Source organism: Thunnus albacares, chromosome 4 (assembly GCF_914725855.1).
Source record: "Thunnus albacares chromosome 4, fThuAlb1.1, whole genome shotgun sequence".
Classification (NCBI taxonomy): Eukaryota; Metazoa; Chordata; class Actinopteri; order Scombriformes; family Scombridae; genus Thunnus; species Thunnus albacares.
Window position 1 is genome coordinate 17,615,855 of NC_058109.1, and position 16,869 is coordinate 17,632,723.

General features: G+C 39.4%; 2 protein-coding genes across 3 annotated transcripts; one reads left to right on the forward strand and one right to left on the reverse strand.

Moving 5' to 3' along the window:
• Positions 1–846: 846 nt before the first annotated feature.
• edem1 (ER degradation enhancer, mannosidase alpha-like 1) lies at positions 847–9,896 on the forward strand. 2 transcript variants are annotated; one of them, XM_044347755.1, is made up of 13 exons: positions 1,398–1,479; positions 3,508–3,586; positions 3,729–3,801; positions 4,532–4,635; positions 4,845–5,016; positions 5,158–5,341; positions 5,535–5,709; positions 6,214–6,334; positions 6,417–6,587; positions 6,688–6,761; positions 6,852–6,948; positions 7,647–7,829; positions 7,973–9,896. In XM_044347755.1, exons 2-13 carry the CDS (start codon positions 3,555–3,557, stop codon positions 8,060–8,062), a joined length of 1,476 nt encoding a protein of 491 aa, XP_044203690.1. In that variant the 5' UTR covers positions 1,398–1,479; positions 3,508–3,554; the 3' UTR covers positions 8,063–9,896. The 2 variants fall into 2 exon arrangements, with proteins under 2 accessions (XP_044203689.1, XP_044203690.1); XM_044347754.1 differs by lacking the exon at positions 3,508–3,586 and having other exon boundaries at positions 847–1,479.
• A 1,279-nt stretch (positions 9,897–11,175) lies between these two features.
• Positions 11,176–15,103, reverse strand: gnat1 (guanine nucleotide binding protein (G protein), alpha transducing activity polypeptide 1). Its single transcript, XM_044347756.1, has 9 exons — positions 14,824–15,103; positions 13,660–13,702; positions 13,427–13,568; positions 13,165–13,322; positions 12,947–13,075; positions 12,696–12,825; positions 12,443–12,596; positions 12,133–12,349; positions 11,176–12,039 (listed from the first exon to the last, which is right to left on the reverse strand). Exons 1-8 carry the CDS (start codon positions 14,927–14,929, stop codon positions 12,159–12,161), a joined length of 1,053 nt encoding a protein of 350 aa, XP_044203691.1. The 5' UTR covers positions 14,930–15,103; the 3' UTR covers positions 11,176–12,039; positions 12,133–12,158.
• Positions 15,104–16,869: the final 1,766 nt, after the last annotated feature.

The window sequence follows — 16,869 nt, forward strand, 5'->3', positions numbered from 1 at the left end:
CGAAAATCCCAAATACATGAGTAAATGTAGTGCTTTACTTTTCATCTCAGTCCGAGGTCAGTATCACTTTCTGATGAGGGCAGCCTTTCATAAAGGGTTATAAGTATAGCTTTATTAATGGGTGTGAGAATATTTAAATATGCTTTATAGACCAATAATAAGAACACATGTTGGAATGCTATGTTATGATTTTCCACAACCTTTGGCTCATGTGTATCCTGTAGCTTGTAATAATGCAGTGATATTTCTGTTTATAAAATATTCATCTAGTATTATTTTACTGTCCAGCCCCAGTCAAGCCTGAAGTTATAAATAAGTCATCAATAAAGGGTTTTTACATAATCCAGTCAGCCAGTGTAAATTTGAATTATAATTTTTAAAGATAAAGTTCCTTTGCAGCCCTTTCCCAGATGGTAAGTGCAACCAGTCAAATTTTTATTATAAATGACTTTTAACTGACTTACACAGCTTGAGTATAGGCTATGATTTATTAACCATCAGTAAATCCAGCACTTATAACGTTGGAGCCTTATTAGAAAGTCGTACCAATAGTTCTAATGATGCAGACTAAAATACCTACTGAGCTGCCTCCACTTTCTTCACATTTGTGTTTATTCTGCAGCTTCTTTAACTTTGTATGTAATGTTACTAAACCATGTTTCGGACCTCTGAAGGTTCTACTCTTGTGGCTGTTTTCTATTGGCGCAGAAGTTCATTTAAGACACGTCAGGGATGCCACGAAACGCAGCCGGGAAATTGACAGCTCGTCGGCCAATCGCTGCAGGAGCCCGCTTCACTTTATGTGTGACGACACAGCGGCAGAACCAATCACAGCTCGGGATCTGGGAGGGGCCGGTTTGTTGACAGGAAGCGTGTGAGGCGGAATCACTACAGCGTCTTTCTCTCTCTGTGTATGCTTGTAGTTTAGCCTGACAAACAGGAATTTACAGTCGTTCACTCACTTGGAGGTGTGAGGACTTAAAATTATGCGCTTTAAGATCGAGCCGGGGCAAAGATGCAATGGAGGTCACTAGTAGTTGGTCTGGTCGTACTGAGACTCTCGCTCGGCTGTGTGCTGTGGCTAGCCTTCGGACTGGGACCTAGCTGGGGGTTCAACTTCCCCCTCAGTTTCAATTTGCACAAACTAGACTTGTTATTCAGGGAGGAAAAAGTTGCTGACTCGGGGAGTAACTCGTGGTCTCGGCGTATACACGGCCACAAATATGATGAGGAGGCGACGACCTGTGCAAAGGTTGGAGACGAGTCACCCAAGAGGTCCTACCTGAGCCTCTACGATGGCAACAAGGACGAGTACGTGCGGAGGTACAGCTCCTTCCCGGACACGCTGAAGGCGAAAATGAAGGACATGGCCAAAGAAATGTTTTATTTCGGATATGACAATTACATGAAACATGCTTTTCCCGAGGACGAGCTGAACCCCATTGACTGTGAAGGCAGGGGACCAGACGTGCTAAACCCGTGAGTCATTCAAAGCTGCCCTGACTATCTTGAGCTGACAGGCACCTGCTGGCAACCAGTTACAACTTAACTGTCCTCTGAAGACTGAGCTTTTTACATGTAGTTTGTAATCAAATTAGCTGCCGGTGTAATCCTGCTGCTCTCAGTGCTGCCCGCTGATGCTCAGTAGTGAAAGGGTTTATGGGTTCAGACACCTTTTGGGTTGGATAAGACAGGTGGTACCAAACTGGGAAGGGGTTTCAGGGGGTATCTGTAGTGTTTAATATCTTTTATCACTTCATTCGTTTGGAATTAGGACATAATGGAGATGTGTAATCCAATGAAGGTAGAGGAAACACATTAGAACTGTGTTGTCAATTAATCTGCTTATTATTTAATCAATTAACTGTTTAGTCTATTAAAATGACAGAACATGGTAGAAATCACATCACATTTTTCCAGAGCCTGATGTGACATCTTCATATAACTTGTTTTATTATGACCAACAGTCCATCAGTTTCTTTTTTTCACAAAAGACTTAGAAAGCAAACAAATATTCAAATGTGACAAGCTGGAAGCTGCTTGAGAATGTCTAAAAATGACTTGAATAAGGCCGCAGCTAACGATTATTTTCATTATTGATTAATCTGTCAATCATTTTCTCGATTCATGTCTAATCACTATTTCCAAAAGCCCAAGATAACATCCACAAATGTCTTGTTTGGTCCAGACCAACAGTCCACAAACTGAAGCTATTCAGTTCACTGTCATAGAGGACTAAGGAAAACTTCTGAAAAACTAAGAAATCAGAAAATATTCACATTTTCAGAAGCTGGAATGGGAGAATTTTGACTTTTTTTTTTTGACTTTTAATCAATTATAAAAAAAATAGTTGGCCATTAAATTAATTGACAAATCATCGCAGCTCTACTATAAAATGCCAGAAAATTGTGAAAAATGTCGATCGCCACTTCACAGATCTTAAGCTGCAACCTTAAATGTCCCACCAACAGTCCACAACCCAAAGATGTTCAGTTTACTATCATAGACGACTAAAGAAACCAGAAAATATTCACCTTTTAAGAAGCTGGAACCAGAGAAATTTAGCATTTTTTCTTTTAAAAATGACTCAAAATGATCAATTGATTATCAAAACGGTTGCCAATGAATTTTCTGTCCATTGACTAATCAATTCATCAACCAATATTTGCAGCTCTAGATGTGATTGATTAATTTATTCTTTACAACCAAATTTTTTCTGTTGATCAACTGATTGATTAATGAACTAATTGTTCCAGCTCTGAAAAAAATCACACTCAACCAAAGACAAAAACAGAGAAGGGGTGCGAGAAATTGTACTCAAAGTACAAGAAAAGATCAAACACCCAAATTGTAAATAAAATGCTCAGCCTGCATTTCAGTGAAGCCTTTTTTCAGTGTGCAGTAGTATAGTTAATGTGCATTTTTTGCAAAGTCATGCTAGTAATAGTGCAGTCATTATATGAAGACAAAAAAAATCTAAGACACCTGAGATTATGATGTGCTCAATAGGTTAGATTCATAACAGAAGCAAATTTGCAATGTCCTCTAAAAGCAGGTACTTATGTTTTAAGAGGTCAGTTCACTCAAATTACAGGAAGACGTGTTTTACTCAGCCATAGAGGTATCTATTCATGCAGGTAGTTTCTGTTTTATGTGCCAAGGTTTTGAGATATCTGCATCTGTGATCTCTGCTGCCACCCAAATACAATGAGGGAGAATGGATTTACTTTGTGGTGCTGAAAGCATTAAAAAATAACATTGGAAGTACTTTCTACTGAAGAAAGAGACACCACGTAATCGCATATATGTTGCAGGCAGGTTATTCTATAGCTTTGGTGGCCCTGGTGGCAAAGACCCTATCATCACTCATGCATCTAAGAACCAAACTCTTTTTAGACGCAGCACAGAAGGAGATTTGGGGCTCTTGGGGTTCCCCAGGACAACATTTCAGTGAAATGTGTGTCTATTGGCAAATGTCTGACAAATATCTTTCTTTGACAACTGCAGCTGTTGAGTCAACAGAGTTATCCAACAACATTCCTCTCAGTCACACAATGGAAAAGGCACTTTTGAAATGTCTAACAGGGTTTGTCTTCACTTTAAATATTATCTACATAAACACTTGGAGTTCTGTAAATGTATGAATGCGCTGTATGTTTTGCAATCTTTTTCTGCCTCTGTTGCATTAGTGAGCCACTACTGAGTTTGTATCACTTCTTGTATTTCAGGTCAAACATCAACATAAATGATGTTTTGGGGAACTACTCCTTAACACTCATTGACACCTTAGACACTCTACTGGTAAGTTGTTTCATAGCCCAGTTTCTGGGCTCATTATATCACACAGATTCCTGCAAAATCCTGCTTTTTCTTTTTAATGGTTCTCATAGAGACACAGTTGGAAGCACAAAAATAGAATAAGTGCAGAATTGAAGTGTTTTACCTACTTGTTAGTATTGCACTTAACTGTGAACATGAGATTAGTAAGGAGTGAGGTTTTTTTCAACATCACCTGTTTTGCTAAAAGCAGTGTTGTGCACTACATTCATAGGCGCAGTGTTTAGCATTTCCTGTGATGTTATTTGTGGGTTTCCTTCAACTCTCTAAATTTCTTCTGACATGGCGTCAGGTGGAGCAGAGTTTCTACATTTCCCGTCAGTATGAATGTTAGAGACAGTCAAGGGTAACTCCTTAGAAAAGCCAAATGTTATCTGTAGATTAAGTGCCTTCTTGAAGAATGTTGTACCCTTATGTTGAACTTCATTACTATGGGGTGCTTTTGCTCTGTTCTGATTTGTCTGTGAGTCCATAAAAATCTGCATTTGAATCTGAAAAGTTAAGTCGCCAAAAGGATTTTTGTATATAAACAAATGGCAGTTATTTATTTCACCAGACTCTTTCTTTTAGGAAGATGTAAGTGGATGGTCCAGATTATTAAACAGAGCTTATTTACAATAGCTGTCTTCTACTGTATAAAGATAAAATTTGACAGGAAGCCATACAGTAGTTATAATGTGGTGTTTCTCTCCAGGTGCTTGGCAATGTGACAGAGTTCCAGAAAGCTGTCAAGCTGGTCATAGATACTGTATCTTTTGACAAGGACTCAACTGTGCAAGTTTTTGAGGCAAACATCAGGTATAAATTTTTTATACTCAACATGAAACTGTCCAGCTTGCTTTAGGTACAACCACTAATCTGGCTGAATTTTGAAGTTAATATTGAAACTGGCTGAAAATGACAAATAATTTGACCCGTGATTTCTCATACATACACATATATGATACTGATATCACGATCTGTGTCTTGGTTGGAACCTCAGTTTTATGTTTCTCTTTTCTTCGAAGGATCTTGGGAAGCCTTATCTCAGCTCACATTCTGCTGACGGATCCAAAACACCCATTTGGCAAGGTGGGCTTCGAAGGTTACGATAATGAGTTGCTTCACTTGGCCCACGACTTGGCTGTCCGCTTACTGCCGGCCTTTGAGAACACTAGCACAGGCATCCCCTACCCCAGGGTGAGTGAGACAATTGTGTCCACAAATTAGAGGTTAATTATTTGCACACATGGTATTCAAAAAGCACTATGTAGTTATCATATGAGTGAGATTGCCTGCCTTCCAACAAACTATACTGTAATGTTTGTTTCTTAAATGCAGGTGAACCTGAAGACTGGAGTCCCCCCTGACAGCATCAATGAGACTTGTACTGCAGGAGCTGGCTCCCTGCTGGTGGAGTTTGGGATTTTGAGCCGCTTGATTGGAGATTCCACTTTTGAGTGGGTAGCCAGACGAGCTGTCAGAGCTCTGTGGAATCTGAGGAGCAACGAAACCGGTCTGTTAGGTAAGTACAGCTGTGTAGTAATGCGAAAAATACTCTTTTCTATTTCTTCCTTGATTTCTGTTTTGTTTGCTTTCTTTCTTTTTATTTTCTCTTAATGTACGCTGCCAACACGGTAAAGGCTGCAACATGTAAATATGATGCCAATGGTCATCAAAAAATTTGTAGCAACTTTCTGTATTTTTCTGTGTTTTAGGGAATGTAGTTAATATCCAAACAGGCCAGTGGGTTAGCAAGCAGAGTGGTCTTGGAGCTGGTATGGACTCCTTCTATGAGTATTTGCTCAAATCATACATCCTTTTCGGTGAGAAAGAGGACTACAGGATGTTCCAAGCTGCTTATGAGAGCATACAGAGCCATCTGAGGAGAGGGTGAGTCCAGCGCGGACAGGGTGTGACACCGAAGATTGAGTGCGTTTGGGTGCAAATAACCGGGTGTGTCGGCCTCATGAGGCAGCTTCTCATGAGCTTGTGCACCACCTGGAACATGAAACCATCGCAGCGATGTAAATGAATCTCTGTCAGTGTTATTTTTCTTACTGAAGAATGTGAAGTAGAAAAACTGAATTTAGAGGCTTGCGGCTGTTACAAGACATCTGATGGGCCACCGTCAGTCAGACACACAGAGAAACGTAACAGTTTCTTCTTCATCAACAACCACTGATATGTTGCCTTTGAGCAAAGCACACAACGTCCCAACTATTCTACTCTGGCTGGTCAGCACAAGAATGTGGTTACACTGTGGTCATTTCTGTATGTGAACGTGTGACATATGTGTGATTATGATAGGACGTTACAACAACAAAATCATTTGGAACACACATGGAATAGTATAACATAATGTAAAAACCTGTTCTGCTTGTGTTTGCTTTTCAGGAGGGAGTCATGTAATGAAGGAGAGGGTGACCCACCTCTCTATGTTAATGTGAACATGTTCAGTGGTGAGATAATGAACACCTGGATAGACTCGCTTCAGGCCTTCTTTCCTGGGCTGCAGGTTAGATTATGTCCATTCAGCTACATGAAAATATAAAAATGTGCTGTGGTGTTTATATTAAAGCTAGGTTCTACCACTCTAGGTGCTAAATGGCGATGTAGACAATGCCATTTGCCTGCATGCCTTCTACTATGCCATCTGGAAGCGCTTTGGGGCTTTGCCAGAGAGATACAATTGGCAGCTGCAGGCTCCTGATGTGCTCTTCTACCCCTTGAGACCAGAGCTGGTGGAATCAACCTATCTGCTGTACCAGGTAACAATACTCATCTGTTGTAAGACAGTGCTGGTGGTGGTTGTTGGAGACTGTTATCTTTTACTCAGGAGACATTTTTCTTCTTCTTCACTTTCTACAGGCGACCAAAAATCCTTTCTATTTACATGTTGGAATGGATATTCTTCAGAGCCTTGAGAAAAATGCCAAAGTCAGGTGGGCGTCATGTACTGAGTATCTTTTTTGGGAGTTTTACAATGCTTTAATGTGTCTTCTAAGAGCTGAGCCCAGCTGTGTTATTTGCAGATGCGGGTATGCCACTCTCCACCACGTCGTGGACAAATCCAAAGAGGATCGCATGGAGAGCTTCTTCCTCAGTGAGACCTGCAAATACCTTTACCTGGTAAGTTACAACCTGAGCTCGTCTACACTGTATATGTTATATGGATATGCTACCATAATATGAGACCTATATACTGTGGGAAATTCTGGTCATCACAATATTGAATTATAGCCCAAATATTTATGACTCAAATGCAGTTAGCTGGTACAATTTAAAAAAACAAACAAAAAACAAACAAACAAACAAAAAAAAACTCTTACTATTTAAAAACTACCCCATCAACCCATGTCACAAAATGTTTTTGTTAAAATTATTGCTGCAACTAACAAATATTTTCATAGTAGATTTTTCAATTAATGGATAAACTGTCTATAAAATGTTAGAAAATAGTGAAAAATGTCCATCACACTTTCCCAGGTCTCAAAGAAACATCCTCAAATTGCTTGTTTTGTGTGAACCAAGAGTTGCAAACCCATATATTAAATTTACAATGATATAAAACAGAGTAAGCGGCAAATCCCAATATTTGACAGCTTGTAAACAGCAAATATTTAGCATTTTTGATTGATAAATAACTTTATTTTTTATAAATAACTATATTTTAAAGGCACCAGTAATGGGAATCTACATGTTGTCACAATATCGCTTTCAATGTATTTAATTGAAAATATCATCTTACTTGATTTTGTCTAAAACTTAGCCTCTTTGTTTTCTCAGTACTGTCATATAACTATGAAATTGTCTTTTCTGAATTGCAGCTATTTGATGAGGACAACCCACTTCACAAATCAGATAACAAGTACATCTTCACTACAGAGGGCCACGTTGTGCCTACAGACAAGCGCTTCAGGGAGAAACAGTGGACTGAACTGTTTCCTTGTGAAGAGGGAGCGCTGGCAGAAAGAGATCTGAATAATCGACCTCCTAGCAATGTCAGCAACGTAAGGCCGCTATCTTCTGCCAGCCCAACTCACTAACTTTTTATAATAGGACAAAATTTCTCATTTTACAGGTTTTGATATTTTGGTTACTGAGCCATTTTCCTTCATAAAATGACATTTTCTCCTTTTATCTCATTCTGCAGTGCAACAGGATCCCAGAGGAGCGACGGTATGCTCTGCCATTAAAGAGTGTTTACATGAGGCAGATCGATCACATGGTGGGACTGTTCTGAATGAGAGGATGCATGTGCTGACATTTACATGAACAGGTCTTCAGGACGACTCTCCCTCAAGTGCAGATGCAGTGAGGTTTGAAAGGATCCACTATTGGTCAAATTCCTCGTCCTCATGTGCTCAGGATCCAGACAGGAAACTCTGATACTGAGAAAGCAGTTTGATTACTTACTGTATTAATTAAAACATGTGTGTGTGTGGGTGAGCATGTAGTCAACAACTTTGCTGATGGACAATGAGGAGTCGTGCTTATTACTTTTTGGCTGAAAGTGATTTTAGAGTAAGTGGTGTCTTTGTGTGGAGAAAAAAAATGTCTGTTCAGGTATGTTTGCGTGTGTTTTTGTTACCTCATTGGGACGTTTTCCGGTTTAAATACTGACCTTGTCAGGACCAGTAGTCCTCATGGGGACCAAAGCCTGGTCCTAATGAGGCACAATGTAATTTTTGGGGTCCTGGTTAAGGTTTGGGTAAGGTGTGAATTGAGGTTAGATTAACATTAGGGTTAGAGTTTGGGTTAGGCTGTCCACAATGAATGGAAGTCAATACAATGTCCTAATGAGGATAGCTGCGCAAACTTTTGTGTGTGTGTGTGTGTGTGTGTGTGTGTGTGTGTGTGTGTGTGTGTGTGTGTGTGTGTGTGTGTATGCATGCATGTGCGTGTTTGTTTGTGTGTATGTGTGTTTGTGTGTGTATGTGTGTGTCTTGAAATTACAGCTGAGCTGTGAATTATAATATTGTGTTTATGGGAACAGTGCCATCTAGCCACACATATGTAAAATGTATAGCCTATAAAAACACTCACCTCTCTAAGAAAATCTCACTAAACATGATGATTAGTGCCTCTTTGTAGTTGATTCACATAACTAGATCAGTGCTTTTACATAAGGGCTGCACATTAACAGATAATGACAGGTGATGACTTATGCACATACTGTAAAAACCCTGTTTGCTGTGAGATTTTACCATGTTTTAGATTGTGCCTGAAGGAAATGTGTTGGTCCTCTGTAGGTTTGAGGATGGTTTTCCAAAATGTTGAAACTGTTGTCTGTTAAAACCAATATGTTTCACTACACATCATTTTCTCCATAAGTAGTATTAACTATGTTCAGGCAGTTTTAAAGTGGCTTTTGTCTCACTTTTGTTTTGCACATTTGTTAAGTAAAACTTCAGCCAAGGTTAGATATTTGCTATCCAGGGAGAAACAGATGAACAAACCCAAACTGCTTCCTGCCTGTTAGCTGTTCAACATTTCTGATAAAAGAGAGGAAAACAGAAGTATTCATCTCTCAGGCTTCTAGCTACTCGATGTCTTACAAAGGGCGAACAGATGTGCTGTGACTGTGTGTGAAAGAGAGGTTCACTCGTGCTGTTTTAAAGTGCCTTAAATCTTTCTTGGTCTTTTTGGATGCTGTACAGTGCATATTAGTTGTGGATAACATATGCTTTTTTTTTTAAAGGCCACTGGTGAGATGTCAGAATAGGTGTCATTCCATGTCTATGTACAGTTTCACACTCATAACATGAAGCTCCTTTTTTTAGACATGATGAAACAAGCCATAAAATGTCATTTTTAATGTTAATGAGTGAAAACACATTTGTCTTCCATCATTTTTCTGTCAGATGTATTTCGTACTCAGATTCTCCTGCATATTGATTTATTCTTGTTTAGAGTAGATTAAGTCAGTCCACATGGAAGTCTCATTTGCTGTTTCTCTTTCACATAATTGCACATCAACATATCAATTAATTGTCTTGTGGCGAGAACTCAGGGTTTAAAGGAAAAACAAAAATCAATGAATGCTTTCATATGAAAATAAAACTTTCTTGAAATGTTGTTGCCTACAATGCCTTGGGGTAGCTTTAGGTATTTATATTGCAAAAGTTACTTTTTTATCTGAGGTTAAAGAACAGCCACACTGAACTTGAGTATAGTTGTATTGTGAATGTTCATTATTGTCCCACAAAGACATAAAAGTGTATGAAACTGATGTTTGATTCATGTATGGGTCTACTGAGGTACATTTTCTAACTGGTTTATCTTTTACCAAACATCGTTAAGTGTCCATAAAACTCAGCAGAGCCTTAGGCTGCATGGCTCAATGACATCACAACATACAGTATATAGGCTGCTTCTTTGGCTTTGTGAGACAGCAGTTTAGTTGATAATATGAAGAGTTATATTATCAAGTGTTCTCTAAACTGCTCCAGGCCATAGAAATTACATACATTTTCAAATTTGCTTACATTCCCCCAACCATTTTGTCTCAGGTTATCTTTAAAGAAATAGTTTGACATTTTGGCAAAATTCACCATATGCTTACTTTCCTAGAGTTAGATGAACAGATACTGCTTGATACCAGTCAGGAGCCTGTTTCGCAAAAGCAAAGTGTGAGCACACAGACTGCAAATTGAGGCAGCAAGTTTCACAAATGTTTGTTGCTCAGAAATTACATTTGCAAGTCCTGCAGGGCTCTAACATGCTCATGTGTAGATCGATGGGAATAATGGTGTTAATTCTGATTTGTAAAACATGTCATAATTAACTGGTAAAGGAAATGATCTTGTGTTGCACAAATTTGATGCAACATGCTTCAGTACAGTATATATGAAACTGCATCCAGCAGCCAGTTACCAGCACCTCACCAATTAGCATGTTATATCTTGTTTGTTTAATCCATACTAAAACTGAAAGAAATGTGGTTTTTTTTTCAGGGGGTCATGTGTCGGACTCTTTCTTTCTTGAGGATTAAACAAACAAGATATGATACTGTATGTTACATAGTGAATTTTAGAGGTGCATGTAAGCAGATTTATTACCTTTGGACAGAGCCAGCCTAGCTGTTACCCCGTTAAGATAACCGGCTACTTGTGGTAGCTTCATATTTACCGTACAGACAGTGGTATCCATCTTCTCATCTAACTTGGCAAGAATATTTCCCAAAATGTTGAGCTCTTCCTTTAATCTGTTTGAGATTAAAGGTGAAGGCTGTTCAATCCACTGGTCTCATAACACTAGAAAAGCAACCTAAAATATTCTGTGAAATTAATAAATGACAGATTATGAACAAGACATTGCTGTGTTGCTTTTTATTTGTGAAAAATGGAAAAGTACTCAGTTTTCTACAGAAGCTTTAATAGGTTAGTCAAGGTTTACAATGATTGGTTTCTGTACAGGATTATTGGCTCAGAGGCCCGTTAACTTTTAGACAAGGTTTTTATAAATTAAAGTATATTACATCTACCACTTAACAGTATTACAGATCAACATGGTATCACCACACTTCACAAACTGTCCAATAGAAATCAGTTTAATTATATACACTGGCCCTTTTCAACTATCGCAAAAAGTTACATCTTCTAACAATGACACTTTCCTTAAAAATTCACTTCTATTACCTGCTTGTACTACTGTACGTCACAGCTTTTATGTGGTGTTATTCATTTCTGTACATAAAAACCATTTCTAATGACAAGTTCTCATTAAATCTCTAACAGAGGTTGAAGTGCTTTTGCAGGTGGTGAGGCCATCTTGTTTGCTTTTTGGCTGTACTGACCGGTTACTGGAGCATACAAACGGCGCGTTAGCCTTGACATCTATTCACGAGTACATGTGAGAAAAAAATCACTTTATGCTGACAGAAGCTTTTGATGTCTTAACTACAGATTGCATAGCCCTCCAAAGACGAGTTCAAAGAGGCTCAAGAGAAAAGTTAGCTTGACTAAAATTCAACTCATCTGAAATCTGCACAGGATTTTCTGACGTAGGAGCTGTCTTCTGGTCTCAGTTGACCCAAAGTTTTCGGTCAAAGCTACAACTTAGTTTTGAACACAACAAATAGATTTTTTCTTTTTTTTTGCGTTCGCCTATTTGAGAATGGCTGTTTGGGGGGACAGTTTCTCATCTTGGGTCCTCAGTGGATGTCACAGTTTGAATAGAGGAGGGATTTGTGGAATGTGACAGGGCTACAACAGCACCCTGTAAAAAAAAAAAGAAAGAAAAGTCACACCGGTTAGTTGGTACAAAAGTTAGTCGTAATTGTCATGACAGTTCTTTGTAAACTTTACTCACCTTCTTCGGGTTTCTCAGCATGGCTCTTAGAAGAGACCACAGTCTTTCAGATTTTCTTTGATGATGATGTCGGTTACGGCGTCAAACACAAACTTGACGTTCTCTGTGTCTGTGGCACAGGTCATGTGAGAGTAGATTTCTTTGACGTCTCGGCGCAGGTTCAGGTCCAAGAACTGCATTTTGATGTAGTTACCAGCATCCTCGTAAGTATTGGGGCCTTAATGAAAATATATCAAGATAAAGGAGAAATATAATTTGTTTGTCCAAAGTCTGTTATTCTGCTGCAATTTATGTGCTGTGAGAACCTCACCATCATATTCAGGGAAGCACATGCTGAGATGAGCTTTCTTGATCTTCTCGGTGAACACATCTTTCTTGTTGAGGAAGAGTACAATGGAGGTGGTGGCAAAGTAACGGTGGTTGCAGATACTGTTGAACAAGTGCAGACTCTCGTGCATTCGATTCTGAAAGGAAAAAAAAGTGCGCCCCAATGAAAAGGATAAGACACAAACAGTACAGAATATTAAGTGTAAAGCAGATAACTTGTAATTTCAATTTCATACCACTTCATCATCCTCCACCAGCACCATGTCGTAGGCGCTCAAAGCAGCAATGAAGATGATACAGGTCACACCTTCGAAACAATGAATCCATTTCTTTCTCTCTGACCTCTGGCCACCCACATCAAACATTCTGCATTGAGACAGAAGCAGGATTTTCTTTATTATTGCTGTTAGGCAATGAAATAGGAGCATTGTTGATGCTATTGAGTTATTGGTGCCCTCAAATAGGGCAATGATTCATGTTTTGTCACCTGAAATTGAGATCTTTGAAGGAAAACTGGGTCTCAATGATACCAGTGGTCTTCACTCTTGATCGCAGCACATCTTGCTCAGTGGGCACATAGCCTGGCTGGATCAGTCGCTCCAAGTCATTCAGGTAGCTGAAAGTCAATGAAATTAATTGATTAACAAATACTAATATAAGACCTTGTAACAATTTGTTTGGAGGTTTCAGAGGGTGATTTCTTACTATCCAGCGGAGTCGTTGAGTTGGTATTCTGAGGCCCTGTCAAAGCACGCCTGTATGCCAGAATCCTTCCACAGGCGCAAAATGATGTCTGACATTTCTTTGGGCATGGTGCCTTCTTCAATGGTGTCTGCAAGATGCATGAGTTTCCTGGCATCGTCCTGCAGGGAGGATGACACAAACAGACACATACAAGTTATGCTTGGTAGCATATAGGAACGTGATACCAGCAAAGTGTATGGAAGTCTGTCCCAGCTGTCATTACCTGCTGATCGGCGTGGCCGTAGTTGATATTGAGTGTGCCCATGGCCTTCACAATGGCCATGATGGACTGCAGGGTGTTGCTGTAGATGATGGTAATGAACTCCAAGCACTCTTCAAGTGAGTAACCATCTTTGTGGATAATTCTGTTGAGGAAAACATATGATTACTATGTGATTTACACTCATGTATGATAAGAAATGAGGTATTACTCACGAGAAAAGTAAAAGTTCTTACTTCATCTGTTTGACAATGGTGCTTTTGCCTGACTCTCCAGCACCTACATGAAAGAAGATAAACATATTTAATGTAGTTATTTGCATAAAATAGGGAAAACTTCATTCCAATGTTTATTTTTTTATTTCTTTATATCTTTTTTGAAGGATTTGGGAGAAATATAATTCTTAACTATTGTTTTTGTGCTTATGTTTTGGGTTTCAGTAACATGTATAATAAAATAATGATGTCCTCATGGCATTTATCAGACAGAGGATCCAAATGGGTCATAATGCTTCTTACTTCAGATCTAATCTTGTTCAAAGCTGATGTCAGGGGGAACTTTCCTATCCCTGACCTACATTGTCAGGAGGATCAAGCTGCAATGTGATACAATATCTGTAACAACCTGACAGTTATTCAGAACAATAAATGCCCAATAATAACAGTATAGTCTTGTACTCGGCAGCAAATTCATCATTGTTATATAAACCACAGACACATTTGGTGTACAGAATTTGCTGGTACTCAAATAGAAAGGTACACCTAAATTCATAAATCTATTTTTTTTTTATCTCACTCAGATAACAACATATTGTCTACAATGTATTTAGATTTTGGTGTTTGAATGCTGCAGCCACTATCTCTTTTACATTTGGGCTGGAGAGTATCTGTGTCCTTCAGCGTTAAGCCTTCGGTGTTGGAGGACCTGTTGTTTCAGGATTAACAAGGGATTGGCTTGAGTGATTATTATTGTGTCTTAGAAATTCAATGACACAGGTAATTAACTTCACTCAGACGTGTTGCTCAGTTTCATCGCAGTTAATATAAAAGCACTGGCTCTTGAAATTATGCAATTAAGTAAATATTTTACATTTATTCAGATTAATTTGTTCTAATTTAGGTGACGTGTATCGAAGCTAAACGAGAGACAAAATAACTAAAATTACAATGGCTAGGTATTGGTATGAATGCATTGTCCTCTCATCCCCAAACTTTTTACAAAAAACAGATTAATGCAGTGATCTCCATATAGACAGCTGGGTTAACTATCTGTCATATAGGACCTGAGAAGCCTCATCACCTCTATGGGGCCTTATGGGGCCCTTAAATATGTGTAACCAGATGATGAGGTTTCCAGCGAATACATCTGAGCCCCCAATGAGCCAGCTTGACTGACTTTACCTAGCAGCAGCAGCTTGACGGTTCTTGCATCCTTGTCGGCATCTTCCTTCAGCTTCTTCTCCAGCTCTCTGGAGCGTTTCTCCTCGGCGCTCGCTCCAGCCCCCATCCTACTTTTCCCGGCTTGGGCCCCTCTGCTAAGCCAAGTGTCAGGAAAAATTGGAAGTAGGTCCTAGCTGATCGCCCACAGTCTGGCCGGTGCCGACAATTACGCAGCTGATGCGTCAACTGCCTGCAGCAAACACTGGAGAAGGTTTGAGTATTTTCCTGTCTTAGGAAAGGATTTCGGGCATCCTCTGCCCACCTGACTGGGGATGGCCAATGGAGGACAAGGACAGGAGTCTTTTAGGGCAGAGGGAAAGGTGTGAGGAGAGGCAGACATACATCAGTGTAGGAGTGATCTAACCTTTAGGGGGACTTTGCTGTGCTCAGCGGAAGATGAACATCGGCTCAAGTGCTTATCTCTCTATGCCGTTCTTAGGGGCCTTTAAAAGAGAAGCATGTAGAGTGAAATAGCTTGTTGGTTACCTTGATTCCACATCAGGACCAAAATAAAAGTTAAATCTGATGTGAACCTTGTGGTCTGGAATGTTATATTATCTGCAAAGAAGTCCATTATAAGGACAACAGCTTTCCAGTCTCCATTAAAACAAAAGAACTGGTACCTAGTCCACACAGTACAACAAAAGATAATTGGGGTCACTGAAATAAATAACCAAACCATCAACTCCCGGTCCAAACGTACAGTAAGACACTCATATTTCTTATAGGATACTGCAGTCTGAAGGATGAGCTCTGAAGTTCTTAAAGAGCTTTGCGGTTTCACCTGACAGATCTCATTGACCTCAATCTGAAGATGGTTAAGGATCCTAATCTTCTCACTTTCAATTATGTATGCATGCATGTACAGTATGTGTGTTCATGACCATTGAGCTTCATTCTCCTACACACACAGTATAGCTATCACTTGTCTTTTTCTCTTTTTTTATGTAAAGCACTTAAAGAAAAATGATCTGTGAGTTAAGTTTTTTTAATCACTTTAACTTTATTGTGCTCTCAGGCTGTCAGGTACCCATGAACATTGAAACAAGGGTTTCTTGCCATAATCATTCCCCCTGTTCGTACTGACCATTAGAAGATCCTTTCATAATGCACTTACAATGCACAGGCTCCTTCTGTGCAAAAATGTATTTAAAAGAGGAATGATTACACCAAGTAAAATGTGTCAGTGTTCATATGGGCACCTGACTGTTGTTTTAAGACAGACTTGAAAAATAGTGAACCCGTCCTTTAAGCACTGAGATCAGTGAGCACATGCGTGTGCCCACCACTGGCAAACAGAATAGAACCTCTGTTATTATAAAATATAGAGCTTTAATTTATTAGTCAGCAACATTGATGGGGAAGAAAAGATAGTAATTTTTACAAGTCATTACAATAACATCAACTGTGCATTATATCATACATTACTTTTACCTCAACGACCCAGAGCAAAGTCTGCCAAACAAAGAAAATAAAACATGTACATGTTTGAAATATATGCAAATTTGTTTTGCAAAGTTTCAAGAACAAGAGAGAGAAAAAAAGGAGACGTGAGTGAGTGTGTGAGAGAGAGAGAGAGAGAGAGAGAGAGAGAGAGAGAGAGAGAGGGAGAGAGAGGGAGGGAGAGAGAGAGACAGAGAGAGAGAGAGAGAGGGAGAGAGAGAGAGAGAGAGAGGAGAGAGAGAGAGAGAGAGAGAGAGAGAGAGAGAGAGAGAGAGAGAGAGAGAGAGAGGATTCAAAATTACAATCTGACCTTTCTGTACTTTCAGCATTTCCCACCCTAAGAGGTGTGAGCACTTTCTTTCTTGCACTGATAGTATTTCCATAGTCCCACAACGAGAAAGACATTCACCGACATCCACAGCAACGTAGCATTTTAGACAAATACCATATACATACACTGTACATGCCATGCACAATGAGAAGCCACCTTCTGAAGATTTTGGTACAGGTTTCTCATCAGGTTTGGTGGTGATCAGCTTGTTAGTGGTTGTACTTGTGGCATTT

Excerpts from the sequence above, each read along its gene's own strand:
- edem1 (XM_044347754.1), top strand. The coding sequence starts at position 1,016 with ATGCAATGGAGGTCACTAGTAGTTGGTCTGGTCGTACTGAGACTCTCG. Across the intron at positions 1,480-3,728 it reads GGACCAGACGTGCTAAACCC|GTCAAACATCAACATAAATG; the intron begins GTGAGTCATTCA and ends CTTGTATTTCAG. Across the intron at positions 5,017-5,157 it reads CAGGCATCCCCTACCCCAGG|GTGAACCTGAAGACTGGAGT; the intron begins GTGAGTGAGACA and ends TCTTAAATGCAG.
- gnat1 (XM_044347756.1), bottom strand. The coding sequence starts at position 14,929 with ATGGGGGCTGGAGCGAGCGCCGAGGAGAAACGCTCCAGAGAGCTGGAG. Across the intron at positions 13,569-13,659 it reads ACCATTGTCAAACAGATGAA|AATTATCCACAAAGATGGTT; the intron begins GTAAGAACTTTT and ends TTTCCTCAACAG. Across the intron at positions 12,350-12,442 it reads GTGCTTCCCTGAATATGATG|GCCCCAATACTTACGAGGAT; the intron begins GTGAGGTTCTCA and ends ATTTTCATTAAG.